The sequence below is a fragment of the Malaya genurostris genome, chromosome 2 (assembly GCF_030247185.1).
Source record: "Malaya genurostris strain Urasoe2022 chromosome 2, Malgen_1.1, whole genome shotgun sequence".
Lineage (NCBI taxonomy): Eukaryota > Metazoa > Arthropoda > Insecta > Diptera > Culicidae > Malaya > Malaya genurostris.
In genome coordinates this window covers 125,293,034-125,316,876 of record NC_080571.1, presented here as the reverse complement: position 1 = coordinate 125,316,876, position 23,843 = coordinate 125,293,034, and the positions used below count along the sequence as shown (strand labels likewise).

General features: G+C 36.8%; 1 protein-coding gene across 1 annotated transcript; it reads right to left on the bottom strand.

Moving 5' to 3' along the window:
* Positions 1 to 2,584: 2,584 nt before the first annotated feature.
* On the bottom strand, positions 2,585 to 15,982 carry LOC131432531 (histone acetyltransferase KAT2A). The gene is made up of 7 exons (XM_058598865.1): positions 14,593 to 15,982; positions 13,621 to 14,537; positions 13,288 to 13,568; positions 13,054 to 13,232; positions 3,538 to 3,809; positions 3,365 to 3,457; positions 2,585 to 3,307 (listed from the first exon to the last, which is right to left on the bottom strand). The coding sequence occupies exons 1-7, from the start codon at positions 15,058 to 15,060 to the stop codon at positions 3,241 to 3,243; spliced, it is 2,277 nt and encodes a 758-aa protein (XP_058454848.1). The 5' UTR covers positions 15,061 to 15,982; the 3' UTR covers positions 2,585 to 3,240.
* Between the last annotated feature and the right edge of the window lie 7,861 nt (positions 15,983 to 23,843).

The following is a 23,843-nucleotide window of genomic DNA, read 5'->3' as shown; positions in this document are numbered from 1 at the left end:
CACTAAATAATTTTAATTGCATGGTATGATGAACTATTAGTTATAATTGGAATGTATTCCAATAATGTAATCTAAGAAATTATTAAACTATTGATGATTTCTGGCACCGGAGGCCAGAGGCTGTTTGGTCTTCGGCTCGTTATCGTTGAAACAGACATTCCTAGACTCATCATGCTATACAATTCCGAAAGTCGCTTCCGAAAAAAAGTTAATGGTGAATACTTTTACGTAAATTCTATCTCATCGGCGGGAAGGGCTTGGTGAACGACTGGCAAAGATATCGAAAATACTTGAATGTTCTCTTGTCTTCAACCGTTCTTTTGAAGGAGAATCGATGCTTGCTACTAAAATCAGGCATATAAATGGTTAGCAAGTTAGTCAATACATATACATATAACCTCATGTTAATCATTCATAATTGCTCATGATTTATAGCTCTAGTGTAAGAGTAATCACTAACAATGATGATTGAATCAGCATATATTCAAAGTGTGAAGAATTCTAAAATCCATTACGTCCCGTCTTTTTTACAAGCCAATATAACGAGAGGTAAACCCACTGCGCTCAATAATTGAAAAAAGTTCTTGTTTCTATGTGGCCGTTTTTCTTGGTACGCTTTGTGCGACGGTTCGTTCAACTGAAGCGGATAAAATTTTGCGCGCATTTTATGACGCTACATTTCACCTTAAGGTGAAATGTAGCGGAATGCGAAAATCGCGTTTTTGATCAATTATTCAAAAACTAGACCGATTTTCGAAAAACCAAAAACACTTAAGTTTTCGAAATCAAATTCATCATAACTAAGTATCCTTAGAATTTTGAAATTTTGCTTTGCCGAGCCGTAATTGGTTTTTGAAATGTATAAACGGTCACTGTTCCGTCCCACGGGGATGATTTTTGAACTGAAAGCGGATAAAATTTTTGACGCTACATTTCACCTTAAGGTGAAATGTAGCGTCATAAAATGCGCGCAAAATTTTATCCGCTTCAGTTGAACGAACCGTCGCACAAAGCATACCAAGAAAAACGGACGCATAGAAACAAGAACTTTTTTCAATGATTGAGCGCAGTGGGTTTACCTCTCGTCATATTGGCTTGTAAAAAAGACTGAACGTAATGGATTTTGAATCCTTCAAACTTTGAATATATGCTAATACAATCGTTATTGTTAGTGATTACTCTTACACTAGAGCTATAAATCATGAGTAATTATGAATGACTAACATGAGGTTATATGTATATGTATTGACCAACTTGATAACCATGTATATGCCTGTTGTTTATCAATGTTTATCACATTGTTTATATCACGATAATACTTGATTTGTATTTCATTCAGTAGCTTGTCAATGATGAAGTTATAGTTTTGCTATAAAAATTGCTACAATCTAAAATAATACCTGTTATACGATATCACACAGCCAAGTTTTATTGCTTCAGCAACATCAATGCATTGAACTCAACAGAATTGGACATTATTAGCATTATAAATGACAGTTACTTAGAAAATAAACAATTTCTTACAATACCCATTTTATTGTATTCAACTCGTTTTTATTTCAACACAAAACCCAATGCTGCATACATTCGCGTCATAATTTTACATGTAATTTTTGCTCACGATATAATGCCACCGTGCCCACCGTGCATTTCTCAAACCACCTCAATACGAAACAGCAGCGCGCAAGCAATAAAAAAATGCGGAAAAGTTCATGTAAACTTTTTCAAATTTCGGTTGTTTTAGCTAAAATTTTATAATTTTGAGTTGCATTTTCAGATTCTTTGTGAAATTATGCTACAAACACTACTTTTCAGTTCTAAAATCATCCCCGTGGAACGGAACAGTTACCGTTTATACATTTCAAAAACCAATTACAGCTCGGCAAAGCAAAATTTCAAAATTCTAAGAATACTTAGTTATGATAAATTTGATTTCGAAAACTTAAGTGTTTTTGGTTTTTCGAAAATCGGTCTAGTTTTTGAATAATTGATCAAAAACGCGATTTTCGCATTCCGCTACATTTCACCTTAAGGCTGAAATTGAAATAAATTCGTCCTCCATTTCCTGTCTTGAGTCTGCAGTTTGTTTAATAAAACAGATAATGATGTTTAGTATGATTCACAAGGCCTCGTTTCACTTACCTACCATTTGAACTACCATTGAGCAAGCTTTTCAACCGTAATTTAAGTTTTATATTAATATTCACCATTGACATTTTTTTTATTTCCCCGGGGATACCCCTTTTTAATTTTTTTTTCTTTTTATATAATTTTTCCTATATATAATAATTTCGTATAGTAACGTATTTATGGATGAGATGAAAAATGCTAATCTATGAAAAGTGGCGTACCTACAAAATTTGCGCCCATGCAAAAATTGATTTGTCTCCCTAATCGTTGGTTTAGCAACAAAAAAATAATAGTTTCCTTATTATACCCTTCGGCACCCGGAATTTAAGAACAGTCGAACAACGAACTACTACAAAATTCAAACTGAGGTAAAACTGACGGAACTTGTAGTAATATCTATGAGAATGTGAATAATATGAGAAAGGCATCATTATACCACTATTAAAAAAATTAATTGGATTAAAACAGGTTTTTATTCACTTCATCGACCATCAACATAAATTTACAAGCATTGTTCAAACCTGACTTTTTTCTAATGTTATTGGTCGGGTCTTGTACAACACCCTGTATTTTTAAGAATATCGAGAAATATTCTGTATCATTATTTGTTACCTCGTAGCTTATTATGTTAGCAGTACACTTTTTACTAAATAATTTTGCATCATCGTAGAATTATTACAAAAATCCTTATTTATGTCAAAATGTTTATGAGCAAAATATTTGAATTGAATGTACTTATTTTGTTTGGAATTCTCGGTAATGCTGCGAAATATCTAATATCATCGAGTTAGTCGTAAGTTTTGTCTACGAACACTTTAGATTGTAATTTGTATTCCAAAAACCTGCTGATGAAATATTGTGAAAAAAATAAATATTTTACGCAGTTTCCAAATCAGCTACTCGAACTGTTATTGTTTGGTCAGATCTGTGTTCCCTTAACGTTATCATTTCTTTAAGTATTGTTGGAACGGTTTTTTTGCTCTTCATACCATAACATGGCTTGGCGGCTTCTGCGATCTCTTCCGATACTCTCATTATATTATCAACTCCATCGCCATCTCTATCAACATCATCGTCTGAATCATCCAGTTCCAAGCGAATAGGCGAACATCATTTGTCCCAAAGCCCAACCTCCTTCATTTTGGTTTGAAAGTACCGCTCTAGTGTGTTGGCACAACTAAAAAGGTAAAATATCGATAATGCTACGAACGACCGATAGAAATGAAACAAATACCGATAATATTCAGTTTCAGGAGAGTTATACAATCGACAGTTCGTAAAAATGCGGGCCATGTCAGCCATGAAAAGTCTTCGAGCTACGTAATACCTATAATAAATAGTATATAAACGTAATGAATTAACACCTCCGTACGTATGGCATGTGATATATATTGGTTTTGCTCTTACTTATTCTTCAGCCTTTCGCCCATTGTTTTTAAATCCATTGGATATTTAATGTGGTCGTAATAGTCCGGAACCTCTGACGGATTGACTGGTTTCAGAAAAGGCCATGCTGCAGAATGCTGTCTAACACATTGCAGCACACCGTTTAGGGCGTTGGCCAACTTGTCCGGGTCAGCCGTTTCTTCGAGCGGACGAGATGTACGCTGAGCGCGAAACTGAGGCCGCCATCCCACCTCACGTAATCCCGGAATGGATTCGATAGGAATGCTTCGAAGCTGAAAGTAGACAATGTTTAATTGAATTTAAATTCGCAGTATGTACAAATACACGCACAAAAACTGAAAACTCAAAAGCATGAAGCGTAAAGTGTAGATATTGAAGAGTAAGACTAAAGTTAGGAGAGTAAAGCTTGAAGAATCGAAAAAAGAAGAAAAAAGATCGAAGATTTATTGTGCTGGGTTTATCGATGTCTTCCACGCTGCCCACCAGAGTTCAATTCCCAACCCAGTTCACAGGGTCAAAAAATGTTTCGAGTGCTAAAGGCGAATGACTTTGAGGTTGAAACCTTATTAATCGAATAAAAAATAAAGCGTAAAGAGTGCAGGAAATGTTTACAAACAGACGCTATTTACACAAATCTTTCCACTACCTTGATATAATTAACCACGGTATCAAAATTGCTAAATTAGAAAGTTTATCGCATCGTTCGGTAATCCGCAGGACAATCATCTTCGGCCTTTTATATTCTTATTGTACTTCAACGACGTCAACTTTTCTCTGGAAGGCTCTCGTCTATCGTTTGCGAATGACGTTAAGATATATTATTATATCCAAAGTCCAGAAGATGAACGTTTTCTACAACGACAGTAGCTTTTTTGTAAATATCATTTATTTTACCCCTGTTTCAATCCCGACAGTTGCAAAGTTTCGCCAAGTAGTGTAAAGTGAACCATATGGAAGTAAATCCCGCAAAATGCTCGATCATTGCCTGCGGAATCTTGGAGATAAGGTAGTGTGCCTTATTAAATATATGTGTAGATTACGAGATTAAATTTATAGTTTTTTACAAGTAACTAAATCATGATTATAAACAATCGTCTTGAGATTTGCTTTAGAAAGATAAACATTCGGTCTTACAAGGAAATGTCTGTTAGCTAGATCGCCTTCATGTCGAAATTAGGCGCATAAAAAAGGCCAGCCTTATCTTCTTGCAGGATGTAGGGTAAGGGCTCCCTATTTCATCTCATTTGTAAGAACGTCGCCTCAAAACCCCGATTAAGCCACTAAAATCATTAACTTTTTCATATTACTACTTCATTCGCCTTGCTCCACGTTGAGAATTGATTCACATTTCTTGAAAATTTAACTAATATTCATGAAACAGCTAAAAACACTTATGATGTGTTCACTACTCTGCTCCTAATTCATCTCAATGGATTTTTATCCATCCTATCGTTGGTCTTTTATTCATCCTATAAATTAGTAATGGCGACAGTAATCAAAACAAAATATTCCACTATTACACTCTCAGGTTCAAAATGTCAGAATTCTTCTTAAAAACGGCCTAATTCCAACTATGCGATACTTTTAGAATTAGTTTGAAATAATTTCAACGTTTAAAAAATTTTCGGTCGTTTTCGTTACCTTTCGCTTTAAATTTGAAATTTTATTGCAAAGTTAATTTGGTGAACTTTAAATAAAACCAAAAATGGATTTCTTACTATTTAGGTATTAGCCCTTCTTAAAACAAAATGCAGAGATGCCATTTATACAGAATTATCTGTATTGCATAGATTTTTGCGTTCGCATAGCTAGAGCAGATATAGACTTTCTATGCAAAGAAATACATATTTTCTATGAAAATATCTGGCATCTCTGTGCACAACCGATGAAACACACACACTTCACAGCGTTATGTTGACGTATAGCGGAATAAAACCAGTGCTACTAGATTTGCCACAATGGTTATTTCAATTGTATTTAACACGCTCTTTCTAATGTCACGGATACCAAAAACATACTTTTTGATGATAGTTTGAAAAAGAAAAACAATTTTTGTTTTGTAACATTATGAGATAACTTGGCAACTTTGCGAAACCAAATGAGATGAAAACAAAGCGCAATCAAGTGAACTAAGTGAAAAACTTTCATCTCATATTTTTCAAGACTTTTATTGCTTGTCGGGTAATTTTTGAAGTTTTTTATCGTTAACTAAACAAGTGGCAAGTGAGCATTACAACTGAATCAATAAGTCCCGAGACTTACAATGGAAACAACATTTTTTTTGCAAAATTTTTTTTTATTCATCAACATAATCACCTTTTAGGGTGATACAATGGTTCCAACGTTTTTCCAATTTTTCAATACCATGTTTATAAATAATTTATCTTCCGCTTCAAAATAAGCTTCAGTTTCAGCGATGACCTCCTCATTTGAGCCAAATCTTTTTCCCTGGAGCATTTTTTTAAGATCAGCAAAGAGCCAGTAGTCACTGGGGGCTAAATCTGGCGAGTATGGGGGGTGGGGAAGCAGATCAAAGCCCGATTCGTTCAATTTCGCCATTGTTTTCATCGACTTGTGGCAGGGTGCATTGTCTTGATGAAAGAGGATTTTTTTCTCTGCATGTGCGGTCGTTTTTTTGCGATTTCCTCCTTCAAACACACCAGTAAGTCAATATAATAATCACTGTTGATCGATTTACCTTTTTCGAGGTAGTCAATGAAAATCACGCCATGCGTATCCCAAAAAACTGACGCCATGACTTTGCCAGCTGACTGCTGCATTTTCGGACGCTTCGGACGGCTTTCGCCAGCTGTGCGCCACTCAGATGACTACCGCTTCGACTCTGGAGTGTAGTGATGTATCCATGTTTCGTCCATGGTGACGTAACGACGCAAGAAATCTTTTTTGTTGCGAGTAAATAGCGATAAACTACTTTCTGAATCGTCGACTCGTTGCTGTTTTTGTTCCATCGAAAGCAATCGCGGCACCCACTTGGAAAAATCCTTTTTCATGCTCAATTTTTCATGAAGGATAGTAAATACACTTCCATATGATATCTGTGTCATCTCAGCAATCTCACGGAGCTTCACTTTACGATCTTTCATTATAATTTTTGTCACTTCACTCACATTTTCCGGTGTAACGGCTTCCACAGGTCTACCCGAGCGTTCCGCGTCATTTGTGTCGGTACGACCACGTTTAAACTCGACGAACCACAAATCGTTGCTTTTGATGGACAAGAGTCCAGATAACATTTTTCAATCCATTGTTTCGCTTGTACGGTGTTTTTACCCATTAAAAAACAAAGTTTTATCAAAACACGAAACTCGGTTTCTTCCATTTTTCAAAGAAACTACAAAACGACTTTACTCCAACCTCGATAACTCAGCTGTTTCTGGTCGGATCGACTTAAAATTTTGACCCGTTTCAAGCAAAGGTTAGTACTCTACAAAGACTTGGTTACTGGTTTACTACGAGCGCCATCTCTGCTTTAGTCTCGGGACTTATTGATCCATGTGTTACTAATTATGAAATCGTCCAGCATTCAATGGTAGTGTAATTGTGCGAAACAGTGATCATGTTTTGAGACGAATCGATTAGTAGATAATCAGAAACATGACGAACTGTAAATCTTGAGACGAAAATGTGTCCTAAATTAAAAAGTGAGTTTATTTTAAATGAAAAAACGATCACCGAAGAATTTAAAACCATTTCTTTCAATGGGAATGTGTGACAATAGCTTTTATAATCATTATAAAACATTTCACAGTTTGGTTCAGGTAGGTTGTAAAATATTATTCATGTTCAAAGTAATGAGGTTGGTTCTTAATCGAGTGGCAAGAAGAGAATTGCACATCACTCTCCGTTTTCTTTCTTTTTTACTCTCGCTTCATCTCCAATTCTCTTGATCCGCCTCGGTAAATTCTCGATACTCTTCCCTATTTGAAAATTCTCAAATAAGGGGAAAATGTATAACATATGGAACTAACATAAATGTAAGAAAAGTGTAAACTAACCTTAAAAATTTGTGAATAAATCAGTTGTTTTTCAGAACTCACAACGGCGGTTTTTTTCCTAAGTTGGAAAGTTTCAATATGGATGAATAAAAAAAAGGTTGACCATTACGCTCACGATAACAGCATAAGTAGTACGACGTGCGTTAAAAATCTTGGCGTTCTTTCCAATGGGCGACTGAAATTGTAGTAGCACTAGCAGCACATCAGCTATATTGTTACTAAAGCTTATCGCAACTTAGGATTTATAATGAGGCTGGCTAAACATTTTACAGACGAATACTGCTTAAAATCTCTGTACACTGAGCAAAATACCATAGTAACCGTAGCCTGTTTTCCATTGCCATTTCAACTATACGCTTAAATAGTAGCAACAACCATGATATATGACTATTCACCATCTGTATTGTATAAATTACTACACAACAAAGACTACGACTTGACTAAACTATTTGTATTTATGACTTTTCTGGCATGGTCATCCTGACAATGGTAGTCATCTCAAATATAAGAACAAATAGTTAACATCACAATTTCTAGTAAGGTGAAATTGCTCTCGAGCCTTGATATATATGAGGAGCTAAATAGTTATCGCTACCATGTAAATATGTCCACAGTATAATAATGTTACCATAAATAGATACATGGTTTAAAAGAAATTATGAAGTTTAAAAACACTATTCATGTAGTCAATATCAACAGAATTCATGTAGTAAGCACATTATCGTATTGTGTTTTTTAACCGACTATGTTTTTCATTTGTGCTGACTATACAAATTGTCAATAAACGGATACACTTTATTATTGTCACATAATGTTACAATACAGCAGACAATTTCGTAACACATCAGTGAATGATTTGAAAAAAATTGTATATTGTGACTTATATTGTGCAATTAGGAAGGTCTTGCAGGTGAGTAAATTTTGTAGCCTTACTAGTTTCCGTCGTTGAAATTAAATTTTTCAACAATTTTGCCGGTAATGGCTGTTTTCTAGTGAAATCGACGTCCTGTATAATTTCTATTATTCGTCATCGGTCGCTTTAGAAACAACATCAAGCGATTGATTAAAAGCGACGAACATCATCCGATTCCCGGATTCAAATCGCTCGAATCCGACGGAAAAAATAACAATATATGACAGGTGGGTATTGAGGTTAGCTTCTGGACTTGGCTATTAATTTCTTCCATTTCTTCTTCAGGAAAAACTTCACCCAACAGAGCCTGGGATCAACAGTTGCAACCAAGCAATGCTGCTCCGTGTCTACGTTGATAATCAATATTTCACCAGGCACATCATCATTTGATTTCATGCAAAAATAAAATAGAATTCAATGAAACTATTTTGTTGTTCTTGTTCTAGAATTCAAATTCATAAAACTTTTTAACATTAGCTCATGTTTTGCTGATCTTCATCATTGTTGAATCAACCACTGCTTTCAGTTTCGAAATAACTGGAAGTGAAATGTCAAAAATACCATGGCTCTGGTTATAGCGAAAACCACAATGTAAATAAAGATTCGGTCATGGTTAGCCTAACAATCTCAATCGTATTAGTTATTCATACAATATACTGTTCAATATTACTATTCTAGAGCCGATACCATTTATAGTAAAAATGAACTTGACTATTGTTGAAATCATCTGATTTAATAGTCGGCTGAAAACCACTATACTCGCATGGTCACGTTAGCCCTCTATATAGTAACTGTTACCATAATTTTTTTCTGAGTGTACTGTTCACTTGTTCGTTCAACCCTGGAGTACTGTTCTGTCGTTTGCAATCCTCACTACCTTAACGGTGCTCATAGAATCGAATCGATACAAAGCAGATTCAATCGCTTCGCTCTTCGGCGCTTGCCGTGAAACAATCCTTACCAACTACCAAGCTACGAAAGTCGCGGGTTACTATTCGATCTCGATACACTCGAGATGTTGCACGTGCTATATTAATAGCAGATGTTTGGATAGTAAGATCGTAAGAGGTTGAACTGGGACGCAACATAGTTAGCATCATGGAAGCCGTCTCGGTCCTGTGCGCGGAATCGAAAAGGGGGTCTTCCAAACCATCACAAATGGCAAGTACTCATCTGCATTGAACGGTTCTAACACTGATTCGATCCCCGTTTCCAGTCTTCCATCGCAAGTCCGATCAAGTATCTCCAATCTGCAGATTTACTACCAAAACGTCGGTGGTATAAACTCAAGTGTCGACGAGTATTTGTTAGCAAGTTCAGACGATTGTTTTGACATTATCGCTCTTACCAAAACTTGGCTCCGAGAAAACACGCTGTCTGTCCAGGGGTTTGGTGCCAGTTACGAAGCTTTTCGAACCGATCGCAGTACTCTTAACCGTCCTAAATCTATCGGAGGCGGAGTGCTCGTTGCGGTACATAGACGTTTCGAAGCGCAGTTGATCGAATCGTGTCGAGCAATTGTAGATCAGTGTCAAGCTCGCCGAGTTCATACTCTTTCACTGCGTAGTCTATCTTCCACCTGATCGATGTCGCGATCTTGCTCTAATCAATGCTCACTTAGAGTCACTTCATGAAAATTTTCCAACTCACGCGCGTCCTATCGACGAAATTTTAATCGTTGGAGACTTCATTTTTCCCGGAATCAAATGGCAAGGAACTTCCGGTGGATTCTTTTTCGCTGATCCGACGCTTTCAACATTCCATGTTGGCATTACGACCTTGTTCGACGGTTATAGTGTCAACTTACTTCGCCAATCGAATCCTGTTGCAAACGAAAACGACCGAATGCTGGATCTATGCTTCTCGAGCAGAGCAGATGTTCACCTATAATTATTGCCTCACCGTTCCCTTTGGTCAAATCTATTCGACATCACCCGCCACTTCATATTGTGTTCAACTCTAATCTTCCACCAGATGGCTACAACACGACCGACATCATCAGCTATAATTTTAATAAAGCTGACTACACTAAAATGACCGACTTTCTAATACATATTGACTGGGAGGAAATTCTCGACAATGATGATGTCAACGCTGCTGTACAAACGTTCTCTAACGTCATGAGCTACGCGATTAACTTTTTTGTACCAAAACGATCCAAACGGCTGTCCATGCATCCACCATGGCAGACCACCGTAGTGAGACAACTGAAAACGACTAAAAGAGCCTTAAAACGGTATTCAAAACATGGAGGATACGCACTGCGTAATCAATATGTGCAGATCAATCAATTATACAAGAAAACTGTCAAGCGTTGTCATGTCAACTACTTGAAAAATGTACAACGGGAATTGAAATCCAATCCGAAGGCTTTTTGGAAACATGTGAACGAGCAAAGGAAGGAGTATTATGTCGTTTTCGCTTGATGCCAAACCTAACCCAGTTTCCACTCTAACTGCTGTCAAACCGTTTGTTTGAAGCTAGTTTCGAACCTAGTTTTAACGTTGTTGAACTGAAAATCGAGTCAGTTTCGAACCTGGTTGTTCTATCAAGTTTGCTCAAAGCCCCGTTGCTAAGTGCTAAATTAACACAGTTTCGTCAAAAGTATTTGTTTGATGAAACTACCCTGGGCCAGTGTCAGTGTTCTCAAGCGAAAACAACATTAGTTACCTTCTATAATGAAGTTTGGAGAGTTTACTGGGTCGTGTAAGCGGGAAATCTGCCAGCTTTTTTCGGAAAAATTGTCTCGTGCCTTTACAAACGAAACCTTAAGCCCGCAACAAATTACACTCGCTGCGCTTAACGTTCCAGAATCTAATAATTCTTTAAATCTCATTCGTATTGACGAGGATTCGATTCGGACGGCAATCGCTTGCATGAAGTCTTCTACCTCCTTTGGCCCTGACGGCTGTAATTGCTCCCTTTTGTCGACTATTTCGGTTGTCACTCTCTAAAGAAGTTTTTCTCAAATTATGGAAATCTTCTTTTATGTTCCCAGTGTATAAGAAAGGTGACAAAAAACGTGAACAATTACCGTGGCATCACATCGCTTAGTGCAGTTCCTAAACTGCTTGAAAAGGTTATTCTGACACCGATTTTCAACCACTGCAAGCAATATATTGTCGACACTCAACATGGCTTTATGCCTAAGCGCTCCACAACCACCAACCTATTGTCATTCATGTGCTACGTGACTGTTGGTATGTCAAAAGGTTTACAAACAGACGCTATTTACACCGATCTCTCTTCTGCCTTTGATATAATAAACCACAATACAACAATTGCTAAATTGGAAAGACTTGGATTCGGCTCCAACATCCTTCGATGTCTGCAGTCATTTCTTATAGATCGTCGTTTAGCAGTGAAAATCGACGATCACGTTTCCAATGAGTTTATCGCTTCGTCCGGAATTCCGCAGGGTAGCCATCTAGGGCCTTTAATATTTTTACTGTATTTCAACGACGTCAACTTTACTCTAGAGGGCCCTCGTCTATCGTTTGCCAATGACGTTAAGATCTACTATTACATTCGAAGCTCAGTACATGCAGGTTTTCTTCAACGACAGTTGTTGAGCTTCGCCGAGTGGTGTAAAGTAAACCGTATGAAATTGAATCCTGGCAAAAGCTCGACCATAACGTTCTCGAAGAAGAAAGAGCCATTTCATTTTGATTACTTTCTGGAAGGAATCCCCGATAGTCAGAACGACGTGTGTTAAAGACCTTGGTGTCTTCATCGATGAGCAACTGACATTCAAGCAACACATCAGCTATATCGTTTCTAAAGCTTCTCGCAACCTAGGATTTGTAATGAGGATGGTTAAACATTTTACAGACGTGTACTGTTTAAATCTCTGTTTTGCTCACTTGTTCGTTCATTCCTGGAGTACTGTTCTGTCGTTTGGAACCCTCACTACATAAACGGAGCTCATAGAATCGAATATATACAACGCAGATTCATTCGCTTCGCTCTACGGCGCTTGCCGTGGAACAATCCTCACCAACTACCAAGCTACGAAAGTCGCGGGTTATTAATCGGTCTCGATACACTACGAGCTCGTCGAGATGTTGCACGTGCTTTATTGATAGATTTAGATATTTTGACCGATAGGATTGACTGCCCTGCTTTGCTCCGCGAAATTAATGTCAACGTCCGACCCTGTGTTCTTCGCAACAGTGCATTTCTTCGACTTCCTTTACGACGAACTAACTACGGTACTAACAATGCTATTATTGGCTTGCAGAGATCATTCAATCGCGTTTCATCAGGATTCGACTTCAATCTATCACGCAGTAGGATACTTGGATTTTTTTATATATTACTAGAAATTATCATTAGGACCATATTGTGTTTGTTGATTATACCTGAATAAATGAATAAATAAATAAAGTAAGATTGACTGCCCTGCTTTGCTCCGCGAAATTAATATAAACTTCCGATCTCGTGCTCTTAATATCAACGTCTGACCCCTTACTCTTCGCAACGGAAACAATTGCATAAACATTATTTCATCATATTTGTGTGACGAAAAAACTAACATTAAATTTCAACGGCAGCAAATTGCGATTGATAAAATTATCTGATACATACCCCTTCTTTGAAGCACGTCAAACCAGGATGTATTTTCTGGACATCACATTGACGTTGTGAAATTAACTCTTTAACAATTTCCTTCTGTTTCCGAATTACTGAGCTGAACTGTGTGTAAATCAAGCTTGGATGAAGCTCGCAATGCATCAAAGTAGCTCCTTCATATTCTTTGATATATCCTGGAATGAATTATGAAGCTGACATAGAACATAGTGTTGCTAAATAATCGCGTACCTGCGTAAACATATCGTGCTACTTTAATATCCTTGGAAAATCCCTGTTTCTTGAAGTATCCTATAGCGAACTCATCGGCGTATGTCAAAAAGTGCTTAATACCGCGTTGAGTACTGTAATCTTTAAGATGGTTCATCAAATGCGTTCCATAACCCTTCACCTGCTCACTGCTGGTCACGGCACAGAACACGATCTCAGTGAATCCCTGCGATGCAAATGTACGGAAACAGATTCCACCAATTGGACGACCATCCTTTATCAACGCTAAAGTTTTGTGTTTACTGAAAACCATGTTTTAATTAAATCGACTTAATGACTCGTTGCAATACTTACGGATCAAATACAAGTTGACTAATATATTCTCGTGGCATTCCCGGTAATTGATGAGCAAAAACACTGTGCAATCCTAATAACCATAACATTGATTCTTTGGTGACGGGTTTGGTCAAGGAATTGCCAACTACATGAAACTCGATTTCCCGTCGATTTTCTTCGGCTTTAGCTGCTTCGTCTCTTGGAGCATTTGGAGGAAACACGACCTCCGCACGACTAGTGTAATTGGTATCGTTAATACGTTTTAAAGCACGCACAACCACATCATCTGGTAAATCTTCACAGTCGGAATCTTTTTTGAATCGTTTGGGATCGGTTGTTTTTTTGCTACTGCCCGATGCAGCTATCTCATGTTGACGTTTACTTTTCTGCAGCATCAAAGAAGCATTTGGTTTGAAATTGGGATCCCAAATCTGTGAATCCTCATTGACCACTTCGTGTTTCAAAGCTTCCAGAAACTTTGGCAATTGTGCTAGCATATTGCGCTTCTCCGGAGGCATCCTGTCTTTCTCAGTTTTACACTTTGTAAGCAACTGTTGATAAACATATTGGTAAACTGCTTTCAGTAATGTACGTCCAAACACGATTGACGTTTCAAAGTGACGCAATGAACTGCAAAAAGCCGGCACATGACAAAAAACTAACCATCGTGTGTAATTAATTTTATAATTTGATGCATCTTCATGACTCAAATCCTTCCGTGCACTAGGTGCTTCAAAATTCCAATGATTGAGACAGTGTAAAAAGGTTTTAGCTACTTCAGTCATAGTCTCTAATTCTCCGGGGTTCAAATGACTGTACTTGTGCAGAACAAAATTCGTGACCGCTTTGGAAATCGATGGATGTTCAAACGGAGGATCTCCCAACGGTCCTCGAATTACCGCTTGTGCTCTAGTAAGAATGCATTGCCGTAACAGCTACAACGAAACATATGTTATTTCAAAACTGTGTTAATGAATTGCCTACTCTTACTCGAAATAGATATGCATAAACTTTTTTTGTGTCTGTATCCGTTTCCCTTAACATGCTCATGTAAAGGTTTTCAACGTCCACAATTGCTCCCAGTAACTCATTGATTTGATCGTCACCTATTTCACCCAAGTGTGAAATATGCATTTCAAGAGTATGCTTACAATTCGGGTTCCGACATTCTTCTTTGAAATTTGGGCAATAATCAACTTCCACATCTTTATGACGATTTTCCTCGGGTGTTTTCCAACCAGTACATCGGCAATCTGTTCCTTGACAGGCCGAGTACATTGACAGTTTTGTTAGCTTCTGATTGCGTGGAAGCTGATAAACCTTTTGCTTACGTTGGAGAATACGTTCGATACTATCTTGACGAGTAGCTTCTTGGGATCCTCCTCCTCCTCCAGTTCCAGAGCGTTCATCATGTTTTTCAATTTTTACCTCTGTTGACTGTTTAGAGTGATCATTCATTTTTGTTCACAAAAGATGCTATGAAATGACTTGTCAACTCAGATAATACAAAATAGACGATTTCAATAGTGCCACTACAATTTTTTGGTATTTAGGTTCGAAGTCTCGAAAATATTTCGGAACTATACACAAAAATAGATTTCCTTCTTCTCTGTTACACGCTTATACAAAGCTACTTAATTTGAAATGATACTTGGAAACGCCAAAAATTGAGTAGTTACCCACTCAGCAAGCGATTATATTTTGTTGGTCGTTGAGTGTGTGTTGCACAGCATACTGCACACGCAGAGGAATGGAGCATGTTTAAAATAACCACACTGTTAGAGCAAATTCAGCAGCTGCAAGATTCATACGGGTGGTCTATAATGTAAGTGAAACTGAAACAAACGTATCCCCAGCAATCCGTTTTAGTTTTATTTATTCGACCAATTCTACTGTCAAATTTAAAACTGGTATTGCACAGTTCCCACCAAATCGAACTGCACAGTATGAAAGTGTGCTGGATCAGAAGTGTGATTATAACTGCAACTCTGTATAAAATGTTCAAAACGACCTATGTAATAATAAGAGATTCTCTTTGTTTACTTTCTCTTTTGATTATTACGGCACTCTTAGCAATCCTTCTCTCCAATTATTTACCGATAATAATAACTAAAGCTATCATCTTTTAATCTGCTCTGGAGAAATTACCGAAAAAAGGAGGAATGTTTCGCAATAATCGAAAGAGAAAGTAAACAAAGAGAAACTCTCAATGTTACATAGGTCGTTTTGAACATTTCATACAGAACTGCTCTGTACTGACAGAACTCTGACGTCTATAACGACAACACAATCATATGGTTGTGTTTTTTCTTTTTTGCTCGTTGTCAAATTTGTAAGCAGGGTTGCCAGTTTTGAAGATATTGAAGAAAGCTGCATAGAAAAATTATTCTTTTCGTTGATTTTCTCAACTTTTTTTCGGCAACCATGATTGAGCAAAAAAGATTGTGGTTAATGAACTGTGTCAAAAGTTCAGCTTTGAAAGCAATCAGCAATAAAATTTCAATCTATAGAATTTAAAACAAAATAAACTGGCAGTCCCAGCAGCGTTTTATCTGTGTTTTAAATATGGAAAAAATAGAACTGCAGTGTATACCAGTTTTAAATTTGACAGTAGAACCACAGACTAACAGACAGGACACTCAAATTAGATTCTTTAATCATTTTAACGGTCATTTCGAAAATTCCTTTATTTGGGACATTCATATGTCATGATGGCGCCACGTTACCCTATCAAAAACATCCTGTCTATCATATAGACTGTGTTTATTTTTTTCATTTGCCAACAGATTTGCCATTCATACAGAATTACCTGTAACGTATTGGTTTATACGACGACACGACCTGCCACTCGTCTATCAAAACTGTATCGTAAATTTAACTACCCCTCAGTAACTGGAAATGTCAAATCGAAAACGCTAGTGAATTTTTTTAAACTGGCAGCACAAGTTTATATATTTATTGATTTTGAATAACAGTCACCATAACCTTGGTTACTGCATATCGAAGGCAAGATGAATGTAAACAAAATAAATTTCAGATCGGTTATTATATTACGGAACATTTTAATGGATTTACCTGACTCGAGCGGAATATAAAAATTGAGGAGTATGAGTTATGTCTTTTATAAAGCCAAGTTCAAAATTCAGGTCTTGACTTGGAACCGTTGCGTGAGAAGGAAGACATGGAAATGACCGACAACGAGCTGAGCGAAGCTAGTGCTCTGCGGTACCTGCAGAACGTACGGTAAAATGATTTCTTCGTGGAATTCCACTAGTAATCCTCGAATAGTGGCCAACAAAGTGAAATACTGTTTCCACTGCTGCGCAATCAACCGACACAAAACAATTTTGACACCGGCATATTACACCGAATCCTACTGCCCAGAAAAGCTAGCAGTTGAAGTGTACGGATGAATCGCTGGAAGCAGATCACTGTCCTCGTTCGTTGGTTTCATCCATAGTTCCGATTAAATTCCGAAAATCGAGTCCATTTAAATGCATTTCTGCTTAATTTGGACAAAGTTTAACACTAATAGAACTATTCCACCGCTTTCAAAACATGTTTATTTGTTTTGGGGTTCCTTGGTAACTAGTCCATAGCAACTTAAACAGTGTTGCTCGAAAAGATTATTTTTATCATTTACAGGGGGTCGCTAGATTTGTGGTAACTGACGGTGAATCGTTAGCGAACAGTTTTAATGCTGATTTTTCTTCGGAGTGCCTGGTCGTGTCGTCGGTTTATATATGTCCATGCGAATTTCATGCAGGATACAGATTTAATACATATTGCCATAACTATATACTTGTGCCTACTTCTCATCCTCCAACGCAATACCAAATCGAACCGTTTTGTTACAATATTTACTTGCTTCTGGTCTGCCGCCACTTAATTTCGGGTGAAAATTACCAACAGATTAAAAATTAGTCTTGATGAACAAATAAATGGTTACCATCCAACTTCGCTAAAAAAGTTAAATATATTATCAACGTAATCCAATAATTTCTTGTGACGTTCAATTTTCAAATATTATGATGAAATCAGGCAGATGATCGGTGTTGACAAACGAGGGGAAACCAACTAGTAGAAAAAACTTTTGCATAACACAAGGGGTGTACCGATAGTAAATAGTTCGCACAGTACAATATAGGTGGAACTAGTGCATCACGAAAAATTATTTTTATAAAAATTTACTCATACTGTCAGGTCTGTTACTCTGTGGGAGAACTATTCGAATAAATAAAACTAAAACGGTTTGCTGGAGATACGATTGTTTCAATTCCAGTTATATTATAGACCACCCATATGAATCTTGCAGCTGCTGAATTTGCTCTTAGTAGATTTTCAAATTCGATTTATGATAGATTCTAGTTAGACTATGATTGTTTTGAACTAATGTCTCCCTTCAATATCAATGATGATCTCTATTTGATTTGAATAAAAATTTTGGTAATGTCAAATGAAAAAAAAAATGTTCCGGTTGATTTTATTGTGAAAATAAAGTAATTATTTATTACATGTCAACCAAAGATGAGTTGATGTTATCTGCAATGTCTATATTGATTCAATCTTGCTATTTGATTTAATTTATATAGGATCTTACTCAGGTAGTGATACAACTAAGTTTACTGTTTAATAGAATCGTATTAGTATTATTTCTTATACATCGGAGCAATTTTTGTCCGCGCGAATAAAGCAGACCATTTTTCTCTCCCGCGGAAAAAGTTTGTGTCTTAAAAGTAAAGTTTTATTTGCTTCTTCTATTTCGTATGGGGGTTTCAAAAATTTAAACGTATGTATAGATTATTAGCATTATTGTTAAAAAATGTATAACATTACACAACACATTTTTTTGTTAAAAAAAATTTCATTCAGAGATCTTGACCGGCCTGATAAAGAACCAAATCCTTGGATACTGATTAAGATACCAGGGCATGATTGTGGAATGTGAATAATTCAATCGTTTTGACAAAAGGACTAAATGCATCAATCAAAAACTTTGTTTTCGAGAATTTAAAATGAATATAAATTTAACTTGTATAAAAAATTACCTCGAAAACTATTTTGATAAGAAATGATATAATAACACCCCATTTTCACGTCATTTTTATAGGAGAAACAACAACGACAAACCGTTACAGCAAACTGAACGATTATTTCATGCAGTATGCCGTTCAACAAACGCTGAACGACCAACAAAATATAATCACTTGCTGAGTCGGTTTGCTGGAACGGTTTGTTGTTCTTTTTTCTCCTACAAAAAATATGTGAAAATTAGGTGTTACGTTAATATAGAAAGGAAATTTGTTGTTATGCTACGTGAAGTAGAAGTAATTATCTAATTATCGTTGGATAGCCGCACTATGCGCCGTATCCAAATTACTTGAAATTATGTTTCTCGTATTCGTTACGCATAACTGCAACAACTACATCTCTGAAAGTCAACACGATTTTATGCCAAATCGATCAACCTCAACAAACTTCTTATCTTACACATCCTTCATTATTCGATGTATACAAGCACGTCGACAAGTTGACGGCTTATATACTGATTTCTCCGCTGCTTTCGACAAAATAAACCATCAAATAACAGTTGCAAAACTCAATAGGCTTGGATTCGGTGGATCACTACTTAAAATTAACAGTTGCAAAACTCAATAGGCTTGGATTCGGCGGATCACTACTTAAATGGCTACAGTCTTATCTAGTTGGTCGTGAAATGTCAGTAAAAATTATGGACTGCATTACAACACCTTTCGCAGTCTGCTCTGGAGTCCCTCAAGGCAGTCACGTGGGATCATTTTTATTCTTGCTCTACCCCAACGATCTCATATTTATATTGAAATTCCACAAACTATCTTTCGCAGATGATTTTAAACTATATTATCCAACAAAATCACCTGACGACACCATATTTTTGCAGTCAGTTTTCAATGCCTCGAAATGTTCCATTATGTCATTATGTCGTTTATTCGCAAGCACTCGTTAATTAGGTATGACTATAACATTTCGCAGAATATACTAAAAGTCTATCGTTAAAGATCTAGGTATCATTCTTGATATCAAGCTGGATTTCAAAAGTCATATCTACTATGTGATTTCTAAGGCATCCAAGCTTTTACAATTCGTTTTCCGCATCACCAAGAGCTTTATCAATGTACATTGTCTAAAAGCATTATATTGTTCTTTAGTCCGCTCGACACTTGAATATTCAACTGTTGTCTGGTCACCTCATTATAAAATCGACATAGATCGGATTGAAGCCATTCAGCATAAATTTGTTAGATTTGCCCTGCGTAACATACCTTGGAGAGATCCTGCTAATCTTTCTAGTTACATAGATCGCTGTAAGCTTATTGACTTGGATCGGTTATTTGTTCGTCGAAATATCTCCAAGGCAACTTTCGTTGCTGATTTACTTCAATCACATATCGACTGTCCCGAGCTTTTGCAGTTGAATAATCTCAACATTCATCGACGTAATCTACGTTCCCACCCCTTTGTCAGATTACCTATTGCAAGAACAAATTATGGTTCCCAGTGAAATTTGTCGACCCGCATAAGTCCGATCATCGGCCCGATTATCGGACCGATTGAGCACGATATGGGGCCGATCGTAGCGCTTCGATCGGCCCGTCATCGGACAATTCTACACCATTTTCATCAACCGCGTCGATCAAAAAAAGCTTTATGTTTACATTATGTATTGCTAGAGAAACAGAGCGAAGGAATATAAAAAAAAGGCATTTTCGAGCCGGCGTCTAACCGATAGGTTGTGAAAGAATGTTAAACATTCTTTTGTTTCGATAACTTTAAGGTCATTCGCCTCTTAGGGCCAGAAAAACTCTGGCCCCATGTTCGGGGTTGGAAATCCAGCCCCGATATGTCCCATCCCCTGAGTATCAGACATCCGCTCTCTGCTTTAGTATATCTTCACTCTTTTGTTCTACCGATACACTATGTAAGCTCGAAACGCAATCAAAAGCTTTCTTGCACGATGCGTCCGATGTTCGAATTTACTGGGTTATAATGAACCATTCTCCAGTATGTGCCGAACTTTCAACAACTGTTCGAATGTTTTCGACTTTCATTTATCTCTAAATATGATTAAACGATTGTTCCATAGTGACTTGTCAGATTAGCCTATTTATTTTGTAACCGACAATATTGTTTTTTCGTTCAACCCTCACTTCGTCACTCCTCCATCTTCATTGGAAACTAACTAGATTTGCACTAACTAACAGAAATTAATCCGGTCGCCATGTAATACTTGGTGTCATCAACTAGTTATAGTGTTATAGATTTAGTTTTAATTGTTAGCTTTAATTGTTAGTTTTGATTGTTAGTTCTTATTGTTAGTGATCAGTCCAAATGTATCTGCTGGATCATTGTAATCTGTTGATACAATCATCAAATCATCGACGCTTATTAACGAAGGGTAAATAAAATTACAGCATTACTAAGTTCACTGGTTTACGATTACTGGTCTAACATCTTTCGAGGTGTCTAACATCTTTAAGAGGGATTGCTGGAACGGTTCATTCTCTCTTTTTAAAAAACGCTCAACGTCCTTTGTTGGTTCAATTAACGTCAAATCAATTGTTCAACGGGAAGCCAGGACGGGACCTTCGTTTGCCGATTTTGAAACAGACCGTTGAACCGAATGCCATGTTTTTCGTTCAACAAATCCGGCAAACAGAAGTCCATTATACCTAGTGAGTTTATTCGAGCCGCATCGTACCAATTATTGAAGACATATTTCGGTTGATTTTTCATTAGGGCGTATAAGTAAGTGACAGTTTCTCTTTCATCACTTTATTCGATTATTGTGATGTAATTAAAAAAGGTTTCTTTGATTTCACTACTCTGTTTGAAAGTCGAAAGTTTCGGGTATCATTTTATGCAAAGAGTTGAGTGATAAACGTGGAAACCGCTTGGTAATTAATAGAAGAGAAAGTAAATAAAGAGAAACTGTCACTTTTCTTACACATACATAAATACATCGGCCCTTTTGGGCCTAGGTTTCAAATATGAGAAACAACGTTGCCAGGTATACCGATTTATCGGTATTTATACAGATATTTGACCTCTACACCGCAATACAGATATGTACTCCCAAAATACCGATAATTCATGGATCGTACAGATAAATACTGATTTTCGTTGATAGCATGGATAAACAGGAGAACAGGCTGTTACGAGACTTTTTTTTTTGCTCATCAAACTGAGCTTTGGTGACATTTCCAACTTATGTGGACGAGATTCTGATACCGATATGGTACAGATAGATTTTTGCGCCGAATAGATTTTTGAAAAAATGACCTGGCAACGCTAATGAGAAAGGCAAAAACAACAACCCACTCAGCAAGCCAGCGTTGCCAGGTAATTTTTCCAAAAATCTATATTCGGCGCAAAAATCTATCTGTACCATATCGGTATCAGCATCTCGTCAACATAAGTTCACGGAAATGTCACCAAAGCTCATTTTGGTGAGCAAAAAAAAGGTCCATTCATGCTATCAACGAAAATCGGTATTTATCTGTACGATCCGTGCATTTTCGGTATTTTGGGAGTACATATCTGTATTACGGAATAGAGGTCAAATATCTGTATAAATACCGATAAATCGGTATATCTGGCAACGTTGCAGCAAGCGATTATATTTTGTTGGTCGTTGAACGTTTGTTGAACGGCATACTGCACGAAATAATTGTTCAGTTTACTGGAACGGCTTGTTGTTGTTTTTATTCCTATAAAAATAATGTGGAAATTTTGTGTTATTTTCATATAGAAAGAAAATTTGTTGTTATTCTACATAAAGTAGAAGTATTCTACAGGTATGTAGTAACCAAAGAAAGACCACCGGAGCTAGCAGAAATATTCGACAGTTAAGAGCTAGTCATCAGTTTGTTAGCGAAAACTGAATATATAATCTTCATCACTTTCTAGCCCCGTGAAGATAGTTTATTTGCTTTGAATTATTTTGAGAGAGGAACTACGTTCAGACCGCGAGAGAGAATATTATATTCACCACTTCTGTGCTTCATGAAGACTAATACCTGCACATCTGTGCATATGTGGAATACACTTGCTTCCACTAGCGTTTCGTTTGTGTGGTTCTTTTTGGCTGAAAAGCAATGAAAACTATATATTCATTCACCGGTGAATGAATATTTCAAGCCCTAGTGGATATAAGAGGAAAGTAGTAAAATTTGCACGTCTTTTAAAGACAAGCCAACATTTCATCGACTAATCAAAAATTGATCTGAGAACAAACGATTTCTAAATAGGATTTGATACTAAAGTTGAAACATTCATCGATGTTTTTCTCCATTTGATGTTATGTTAGATTCGCACTTCTTTGAAAAATAGCTGAATTATGCTCAAGTTATGATATGACGGAAATTGTGGCATTTTGCTGCATATCGAGTGGTTTACCCTCCCGTGGTTGATGGGCTTGACGGTATTGCAAGCATCATCAGATACGATTAATTATTGTTACAATTTAATATAAATATGTTATATAATTTTTAGTTGAATTATTGAGTTTATTGAGTGAGGCATGAAACGATTTGAATAAGATGTTGATTGCAATACGCTCCAACATCCGGGGTTGGAGAGGCCGGTAGGGCTTAACTGAGCTCTTTTTTTATGTTTCATTTTCATACTACCGGCCCTTATTACCGGTGTGAAGTGGAAATTAAGCGAAATGAACGTACCCCAGTCAGATTTCACACGATAACGGAATAGTTGAATGGTGAATTAAATTCATCTTTGACGTTTATTCTGTGAGGTAATAAAGGCCACCGTTTCAGCTCAGGACTAACGATCGACCAATAAAAGAGATAGAAATTGGGTGACCTACATTCATCTCAAATCCATTAGTCATTTCATATATGAAAACCATTGGTTAGAGCGAGATCTGTTGTGTCTGTTCGATGGATTGACTTCAGAAGTAACATGAAATTTGGAACATTTTGCTTTGCTAAAACAGCAGTATTGAACCATTTCCGAGCTACTACTATGCGTTATTGCTTCTTAGAGAAGAGGCAAAGACTTTGTATTCGGTTTTATCACAATTCATTTATTAAAAGTCGAGTGATCGCTAAAATAACATGGTGACTCTACTAATGAAATGACTATTGGCACACTAGTTTTAGTTTGGATCTATAAGAGTAGAAATAGTAACTCAATGTTGTAATGCTTGTGTGTGGAATACATGTGGGTATGTATGCATGTGTGAA